We start from the raw sequence: 10,180 nt of genomic DNA on the forward strand, positions 1-10,180 counted from the left end.
GGGAGCAGGCCATACCGCACACCAGGGAGATCTTTCATCTTCGCTTTGACATCCTTGAAAGCAGCCCTCCGACGAGCAACGTCTGGTGGCCAATCCTGAAAAATGTGCACCCTGCGCTGTCGGAAATACAGCTCGCCCTTCTCCCGTGATAGTCGAAGTATTTCACGCCTGACCTGGTCGTGATGCACCCGTACAATGATCGGCCGGGGGGATCGATTAGGGTCCTTTGGTTTAGGCGCCAGGCTTCTATGAGCCCGGTCACAGATGGGCAGTTGGTTCGGCTGGATGGGCATTCCCAGAGTCTCGCTGAAAAATCCCTCCATGAAAGCTGTCACCTGTGGTCCCTCAGTATCCTCCGGGATGCCTATCACTCGCAGGTTTTGGCGGCGGCTGCGAGACTCCAGATCCTCTAGCCTCTCACATAGGTTAGCATTGTGCTTAGTCAGTTTGGCACAGAGGCTTTCCAGAGTCGTTGTTCTCGAATCAACATCTCTCAGCGAAGTTTCGACATCATCCAGGCGGCCACCAATTGATTGTATAGTAGTTTGCAGAGTGTTGATAGAAGTGTGCGTTTCTTCCCTGAACTTTTCAATTAGGCTAATCACGTTGGCTAATGTAGGTTCAGGATAGCTATCTTTGCTAGCACTCGCCACATTGCCATCGTTGCCTTTACTCGGACTCGGAGTATCACGTTCAGGGGTGTTTTTCCTTGTTTTTGGCATTTCACAAGAAATGTGTGATCTTCTAGCCTATCTAGATGAATTTGCAGTCGCAAAGTATTAAGTTTGCATTAAATTATTGTCGAAAGTTTTAGGAGCAGGTCTGGGACACGTCTACTCTCTCTCCATGCTCAACAGCGCCCCCCCTTTAAATTGTATTTTTGATTGTAAATTAAATATGTTATTGTTTAAAATGTTGTCTTAACCGTATGATGTGTATATCCACAAAGGCAAACAGGGTTTCATTAAAATACATACAAATTGATTAAAATAAAATGTTAAATGTGTATTGTGTTCAGTTTCATGGCATATGTGTATTCTTAATGAGTCATTCTGCTTGACAATGACCTAAAGGAATTAAATAAAGGAATTAAATTAAAATAAAATGTGAACAAATGTTTGGTGTTTGAGTGTGTAGTATTAAGCTCAGTTTCAAGGCATGTGTATGCTTAATGAGCCATTCTGCTTGACTTTGACAATGTCAGGTCAAGTCCTCCTCTTCTATGTCATAACCCAGTACGGTGTACGGAGTTACTGTGGGGAAGAATTAGTGCAGGAGGTGTCCACTGCCTTTGAGACTGAACTGTGAAACCAATACAGCATTTATTCCTTCAGCACAACACATTTCCTGTACAGTATTCACTGGCAGCAGGTGTTAGCTAAACTAAGTCTAGATAACGGACTGAAGATCCTCAGTACTCATGTCTCATGTAAAGGAAGAGGCTGGTTCATTTATTCCCAGAGTTACTGTGGGGAAGAATTAGCGCAGGAGGTGTCTTCTGCATTTATTCCTTCAGCACAACACATTTCCTGTAGATTATTCACTGGCAGCAGGTGTTAGCTAAACTAAGTCTAGATAACGGACTGAAAATCCTCATTACTGTGCCTGCACAATTGCTAAAGGACCTTTCCCTGGGAAAAATCCTCAGTACATATGTGTCATGTAAAGGACGAGGCTGGTTCATTTATTCCCAGAGAAAGGTCCTCTAGCAATTGTGCAGGCACAGTGGAAGGCAATCACTAGACAAGCAGGTGGTGCCACACTGTGGCCAGCTAATACAACATTGAAAACACATTGATTGTCAAATAATGCCAGAGCAAGAAATTAATATTTAATCATCTTGATCAAATAAGTCATAAACACGTTGACATGTTGCTGAAGAGGGTGTTGATCTTCAGTCTCAATCACACACATAACAGACTGCATCATATTCAATAAGTATATATTTTGCATAGCCTGTAGTATGTTATTAGAAAGCCTAATTCTTTAATTGTAGGCTACTGTTTTTTTGTTTTTTCTGTGGCCCAGTAGAGATTGTCCTGCAGCATTTGATCATGTTTCCGTTCCATGCGGCCCAGCAGTGCTGGAATGTGGCGCGCTGTCTGCAGCGGTGTCCAGCGGGACGTGGAGCCCAACTGTCAGTTGGTGAGGTTCCAGCTGAGCTGCTCCACCATGTTCCTGCTGCCTCAGGCCTACTGGGACGGCCCTGAACATCAGGGAGGTGAAGGTTCAGTCCTCACTGACTGCTGTGGAACCAGCTGTTGACCTCAATGCAAATGGAGGGACACTAGTGACCCTCAACAGAGTATCCAGCTGCTGCTGGTAAGCTGAGCAGAATGCAGTGCAGTCGGCCCACTCAAAATAACACAGAACACAGTAAACAGGCACATCAGGGCTTCTCTAACACAGAACACAGTAAACAGGCACATCTGGGCTTCTAACACAGAGTTCAGTAAACAGGCACATCTGGGCTTCTAACACAGAGTCCAGTAAACAGGCACATCAGGGCTTCTAACACAGGGTCCAGTAATCAGGCACATCTGGGCTACTCTAACACAGGGTCCAGTAAACAGGCACATCAGGGCTTCTCTAACAGAGTCCAGTAAACAGGCACATCAGGGCTTCTCTAACACATGATGGCACAGCAGCGGCATATCCCTGTCACACTAAAGAACATGTCCAAGTTGTAAGCTGCACAGATCCCACATAGTTTGAGACTCAGAGATCTGGTATCACTGGAGAGGCAACACTTCTTCCCCATTTTATGTCACTACACCATCAATAATAGCCTACAACACTGTCAGGTTCTGGTAAGATTAGACTGATTTCATGTCATTGAGGCCATGTAGCCTGACATTGAGATTTTGACCCCAACCAAAATGATGATTTGGATGGAAAATCAACTGTATTTCTATATTTCCATCTTGCTATCTGGCTGTTAAAAGTGCAGCTTTTCAGGGTTACAGGACACTGCTGTGTTGCTGTCATTTGAAGAGTTAACGTGTGATCCTCACCAATTGTTCTAAAATGTCATGCAGTTTTCCACATAGCTACTGTACTGTAAATATTCTGTAGAATGTTGATTTTACAACATTCTCATCAAACTGTTGTGAGGCACACGTTTGTCAGAAAAACTCTGGCAACAACAAAAGTCTAGTCTTTCTGCTGTTTATATGGCATAATAATGTCAGTCTGAGTGTTACTACAGTTTCTGCCTATATGTGGAAGAATTAATAAGTTGAGGAATAATCTAGAAATAATAATGATTTTGTTAGTAAATAGGGAAATTCATGACTTTGATTAAATGTCTACATCACATGATAATCTATCACTTCCTAGTTATGTTGAAAATTGAGTCAGAATTAAAATGAAACTGTCCATGAGCATATCCAGCTCCTTCTTGTATCTTTATAAAGTGAAAAATCCACTTCCTCTAGGAATCCACAAACTCAGAAATCAGGATATAGTTTACAAGAATATGATCAGGTGTTTACACAAACATATTTAATCGGAATAGCTGTGTGGCATGCAATATACTTCTGTGAGAAATTCAAAATGTGAGGCGGAAATGCATAGCAGAAGCAAAAAGGTTTTGTAGGCTTTTCACTCCAGTATTTGCCATCCTCAGCATGTTAGTTTGCCTTTCATCTTAGTTATGTCTAAGCTAATTTTCTACAAAAACATTGTGATCCGAGACGTCTCCACCCTTACTTAAGTGGTTGATGTTGACATTAATATAAGCCCACCAGAGGACACTCCTTTAGGAGGGCACTATATATACCCTTACTGGACAGTGGTCTAGGCACAGCTTCACTCCTGGTGAAGGGTCATCTGCAGTTGCATCTCCAGACAGCACCACAAGCAGCATGTTCAGGAAACTGGCCTCCATTTTGGTTCTGCTGCTGGGCCTCTCGCAGGTCCTGGCTCAAGAGGTAAGACCTGTAGGAACTGCCCAACATCTACAAAGTTTATAGAAGTCTTACAAGCTTACAAGTTGTGTCTTGTTATTGTCATACACTACTATGTTATGTTATGTCCGTGTGTTCTCGATATTAGTGAGTAGAGAGTGTATTGACTGATACTAAAATCCTGTTATTATCCAACTCTCATACCTCTGAACTCACTTCACTTGATGTCCTTCTCATCACCAGGACCCATCCAGTACAGAGGGTGAGTGTGTCATCTTCTGTGTGTCAAAAGGTGGATTTGACTTGATGTAGCTGCCTGCAGCTGTCTTAAAACGATTGCATAACGTGAGATTCTGACACATTTTCAACCTCAAATTGTGCGTATTTCATGAATGAAAATGGATCAGAATCTCAGAAATAACCACCTTATGCAGTCGTCTTAAGACGAATCCCACTTTCGTCACACACTGCTACCTACTGCTCAGTTGTTTTAACATAAATACTGAAGATAATGTTGTGCGTTTGGTGTTATTTCTTCATTAGAAGTCGATGAGGAAGTCGACATCTCTACAAGAATCCTGGAAGCAAACCAAGGTAAGGCAGTGCTTCTAGATACATCTATAAATGTGAACACTCAATATAGGGGAGATAAGAAACCCCTAATTTGGCATAAACTTTCTCCCCAAAGAAATCTCAGGGTTCCTGATGGAGGGAGACATTGCCATTCCAAGAGACAGGAACGCCAGGAAGTGCAGTAATTGCAAGTGGCAGAAGTCACCATCCGGACTTGTTGAAGTGCCGTACAATGTTTCTGATGCTTTTTGTAAGTTGTGGGAATGAATAATGTGTGGTCTTCATCAGAGTCCATGCAATTGATTTGAATGAATTAGTTAATAACTTATTAACATGTAATGCTATAATGCTTTTTTTACGAAGCTGCCCAGAAGAAGGCTGTTATTCAGAATGCCTTGCAGACCTTCCATGAGAAGACCTGCATTCGTTTTGTGCCTTACGTCAAACAAAAAGACTTCATCAGAATTGTGTCTCGTGGCGGGTAAGTGCAGTAACAATGTGTACGATTCTTGTCAGAAATGTTTTGAAGCTGATGTTTGTAGTAGTGTTACTCCTTCATCAACATCGAGAATTGCGATTCACACTACAAGTGCAGAAAGAGGGAAATGTTTTGTGTTTTTGTGCATTTTGTTTAAGGTCAGGAAAACAAACTGAAGCATGTTTTGCATGGTGTCTTCACTTTGTGTTCAGCTCTTACATAATTTAAGATTATTTTTTTTAGCATTACACATTCCATGGGTATTGAACCCACAACCTTGGCGTTGCCATCCGTCTCGATCAGTGGAAGCTTAGGAAGTACTGTCGTGTCATAATGTCATTGACTGATGTGCAAATGAACGCTACAAAACCAAATGTGCAACTTAAACTTTTTTTTTTCTCCCACAAAATGGAGTTTTTGGGGGCTACCCCCATGCCACCCATATCCATCACAAGTCCTCCTTGCTCTTCCTAGACACATTCATCTTGAATTTCCCCTTGGGGATCAATAAAGTATCCATCTATCTATCTATCTATCTACAGTATCTGTCTATCTACTGTATCTATCTATCTATCTATCTATCTGTATCTGTCTATCTGCTGTATCTATCTATCTATCTATCTATCTAATCAACCGTTATGAGTGACTGGTGTCCCCTCTATGCAGGTGCTACTCGTACGTTGGAAGGAATGGCGGCGGACAAACCGTCTCGCTGAACGTGCGCGGCTGTGTTTACAAAGGTGTTGTGCAGCACGAGCTCCTTCACGCCCTCGGCTTTTTCCATGAGCAGACTAGAAGTGATCGGGACAAGTACGTCAAGATCAACTTTGAAAACATCCGAGCAGGTTGGAAAATCACTTATTATGGTATTATATGTGTGCATAGAAAATATTTTTGTTATTTTGTTCTTCTACAGTATTCTTTATTCTCAAACAGCAGCGCTACACTATGAAATATTATTTTCAATGCCTTGCACGCACAATATTGTTCAACGGCATCTTACCGCTCTTGCACGTGCTGCAGTCGAAGTTCAACTATGTTAAGCTTTAACCGCAGTGCGCTGTCAATCATAGGAATTTTGCGCTGAGCCCAACGGCAAGCATAACAAGAATCCTTGGGACATTACCTCAACCAAGAGCATTCACAGTGCATGTCATGTGCAATGTCAAGTCCCCTTCAGAAGGACAAAAACACACTTTAATTACACTAACAATTCCACTTTCTTCTCACAGGCGTTTCCCGCAACTTTAAGAAGTATGACACTAATAACCTGAACACAGCGTATGACTATGGATCCGTCATGCACTACAGCAGGTGAGCGGAAAAACATAATAATTATAGCAACATTTTGTACTAATGGCACATATTAGTCTGGCATCGTCATACTCGATTCTAGTCAGAATTTGAGTCTGATACTGCTCCACCGGGCCTTTGGTGCGTGATTATGGGGCGTGTTTCAACTGATAGGGGGGGGGGGGGGGGGGGGGGGATGCCTTTGCACTCAATTGGATAGACCAATCAGAGCAACGTAATAGCTTACTGTGAGCTGTAGGAAGAACACCCGAACCATCCTTCATCTCCACAAATGCCAAATGCCTCCTTCAGTTCTCAGAAATACTTTTTTCAGTGGAAAAACCTCTGCTCTCCGTGTAAATGAAAGGCCAAACCGCATGGAAATACGCATGCTTTTCCTACAAGTGGTCTTTGAAGCTAGTTTAGTTGCAAACAAAATTAACCGAAGTGTGCTCAGATGACGTGATAGATGAGGCAAAATACTTAATGAGAAGCCACTTCCTGGAACCCGAATTGCAAAAGGGAGGTGGGGGGGGGGGGCAAAATCCCCCTTTATGCAGAGCGGTTCCATTGAGGTCTATGGGCAAGACACACCCCTTTATGCAGAAGAAGTGATCCCCGTTTTGCGCCCATAGACATGAACTACGACGAAGTATCTTGCTCCGCCTTAAGGATCTTTGGCATAGTTGCAGCTCAACGGAACAATTCCATACAAGTTCAAGTTCAGCTCTCTCTCTCAGGCTAACATACAGTATTTGTGTACCTTAATGCAAATGTTTTCACGTTTTCTCGGATTTCAGAAAAGCCTTTTCAAAAAATCGTAATGACACCATCACCCCGATTCCTAACCCCAATGTGAGCATCGGACAGCGCAGAGATTTGTCAGAGATCGACATTGTGAAGATCAACAGGCTGTATGAGTGTGAGGGTGAGTGGACCAGACTGATGGCAGGCAACTGAATCAAACCAAGAAATATCTTCAACCAGCTTGTTTGCCATAGGAGTCGAATATAGCTTGCATACATTGAGATATAGAGCAAAATTCAACTGTGATGGTGCTCCAAGAACAGTACATTATGAATGATTGCATTCGTGGCAACACCAAACTAAAAAGTTATTGTGCAGCATTACATGTAAGTGAACTATATGGCACAGTCAAAACATTTCAAGCATCCCCTTTATTATTTATTTATTTGTTAATGGGCGCAGAAACCCCTACACTCATTCAATGACACACAAAGAGGTGTGCAAAGATGATGATTCTCCAGATTGTATGGTCTCTGTGTGTGGCAGAAACAACAAGCTCTTTTCTCTCCACAGACTCCAGCAATGTAACCAGCAGTAATGAAACTCTGAAGGAGCTGATCAGACGCTTAGAGGTCTCAGAGACCCAAGTGAAGAGCCTGGTCAGCCAAGTGAAGAGTCTGGTTAGCCAAGATAAAGGTAATGTGAACTGAGATAAAACAATGCGTGATTCTGAATTATGGATGGACGCATACTTTAAGCATGAAGGGCCATTCACACCAAGAATGGTAGTTATAACAATAACTACCATAATGATAAAAGCGTCCATATATTGACCATTGAGCGACAAAGTCTCTCCGTGTGTTAATGAATGTGATAGCTAAAATTTGATGGATTCTGATTGGCTGTTAATTTTGTATCGCTCTGAAAGTGATCCCCAACGATAACGTTCTGCATGTCGTTATCGTTATAGTTTGTGTGTGAATATCGTCATCCATACTAACGAGAACAATATTTTTTAGGGCCCGAGCACTGAGGCAAGGCCCTATTGTTTCTTCTCAGATTAATAGGGCCCGAGCACCTAGGTGCGGCCACTGAAGCAGTGGCTGCACCGAAGGTGCAAGGCCCTTTTGTTTCAGTAGAGATTATTATTAGGGCCCGAGCATCGATGTGCGGCCACTGAAGCAGCGGCTGCACCAAAGGTGCAAGGCCCTTTTGTTTCTGTAGAGATTATTCATATTATTATTATTACTATTATTCAGTATTATTATAGTATTATGTTATGTTATTGCAATGCTACCGCTAGTCAGAGACAGAGCTCTGGCTGAGGGTGTGGCTTAGGGAATCTATAGCACCACCTAGCACGTTGTCTGTTGTGGTTGACACATACATTCACAAAAAAGAACCAAATTTGGTGGACTTGTGTGTTATTGCTGCCGCTAGTCAGAGGCAGAACTCTGGCCAAGGGTGTGGCTTAGGGACTCTATAGCGCCACCTAGCATGTTGTCTGTTTCACACATTCATGAAAATGAACCAAATTTCGTGGTCTTGTGTGTTATTGCTACCACTAGTCAGAGACAGAGCTCTGGCCGAGGGTGTTGCTTCAAAGACAATTCATTTGCATTTTTTAAAAAATAATTTACTACTGGCAACACTTTGTGGGCATTAAGGGATTAAAATAGTTGGGATGTGTGTGCGTGTGTGTGTGTGTGTGTGTGTGTGTGTGTGTGTGTGTGTGTGTGTGTGTGTGTGTGCATGTGTGTGCTCTCCTGAAGCTCAGGAATTATATCTGACTGCAATGGAGGCCAGACTGAGAGCCAGTGAGGACACAGTGGACGCCCAGAGGACCCAGCTGCGGGAACTCCAGACACTCAATGAAGGTGAAACAGCGACGTTCAGACTGATAAACTAAAGTGGCTCCTTGCCTGGCCTCTCCACACTGATATCTTGAAGAGACGACATGTGCTTTCAAAAGCACCAGAAAAAAATGATATTAGAGAAGTCGTTTGACTTGTGATATAGTGGCAGAGATACCGGGGCCAATTTGATGATGGAACTAAATCTACAACCAATGAATTGTCTAACAATAAATATTTTTCTCAGTTATAAATATTTTGCTACATGTGTTTTCAGGGAATAAAGTGGCCTTTTCACTTTCACTTGAAACAACCACAGACAGGAACTCTGGACCCTATACCACTGGAAAAACACTTATCTACAAACACATCTTCAACAACGTTGGCAATGCATACGACCTTAATACAGGTGAACATTTTACCAGATGTATACAGCTCTGGAACGCTTTCTACAGTTCTACAAACAAGATAGTTTTAGTGATTAAAACGTTTCAGTTATGACCTGAAATGAACACAACGCTACTGGCAACGGTGGAATAAGCAGGATAATGGACTTCACGCTGTATGATTATACAACGTTAGCACACTTTTCTAGATACCATCTGAACTTGCATTAACTTTATAATCCAACGGTGCGTCGTCCATTATCCCTTACTTATTGTATTGCAGCTACACTGCAGCTAGAGGTCAGAGTAGTGTAACCTGCGTTGTGTGGAACCACCGCGGTCCAGCCCTGCACACGCCCGGACTCGAACCCGCGAGACAGCAGCACCTCGGATCGGGAGTCGAGTGCGCTAACAATCCAGCTAAAAGCCCAGGCTACTAGCTTTCATGCCAGCAGCGCTCTTGAAGCGTCGGGGAGTGAGGTTTACTAACGTTCTACAGCATAGCTAACCAGCTAGCACCCGTTACACTCACCCCCCTAAACCTCACTCCCGATCCGGGTCACGGCACCAATGTAACCTGCGTTGTGTGGAACCACTGCGGTCCAGCCCTGCACACGCCCGGACTCGAACCCGCGAGACAGCAGCACCTCGGATCGGGAGTCGAGCGCGCTAACAATCCAGCTAAAAGCCCAGGCTACTAGCTTTCATGCCAGCAGCGCTCTTGAAGCGTCGGGGAGTGAGGTTTACTAACGTTCTACAGCATAGCTAACCAGCTAGCACCCGTTACAGTAGCACCAAAAGCGGGGGAGGGTTTTGATACAATTTAATTGAAACATACAGTAGTAAAAATTAATCTTACAGTGTAAAGCACTATAAAGATTGTACATGAAAAAAATTAATTCTTCTCGGACATTCTTGTCCAATCTTTCAAATGGTGTATAA

The 10,180-nt window shown here is 43.1% G+C and overlaps 1 protein-coding gene across 1 annotated transcript; it reads left to right on the top strand.

The window, feature by feature from the left end:
- The first annotated feature begins 3,866 nt into the window (after positions 1-3,866).
- On the top strand, positions 3,867-7,709 carry LOC134078656 (hatching enzyme 1.2-like). Its single transcript, XM_062534748.1, has 9 exons — positions 3,867-3,933; positions 4,147-4,170; positions 4,452-4,502; positions 4,597-4,731; positions 4,845-4,962; positions 5,626-5,804; positions 6,192-6,273; positions 7,053-7,180; positions 7,573-7,709. Exons 1-9 carry the CDS (start codon positions 3,867-3,869, stop codon positions 7,707-7,709), a joined length of 921 nt encoding a protein of 306 aa, XP_062390732.1.
- The last annotated feature ends 2,471 nt before the right edge of the window (positions 7,710-10,180 follow it).

Source organism: Sardina pilchardus, chromosome 1, assembly GCF_963854185.1.
Source record: "Sardina pilchardus chromosome 1, fSarPil1.1, whole genome shotgun sequence".
NCBI classification, from domain to species: Eukaryota; Metazoa; Chordata; class Actinopteri; order Clupeiformes; family Clupeidae; genus Sardina; species Sardina pilchardus.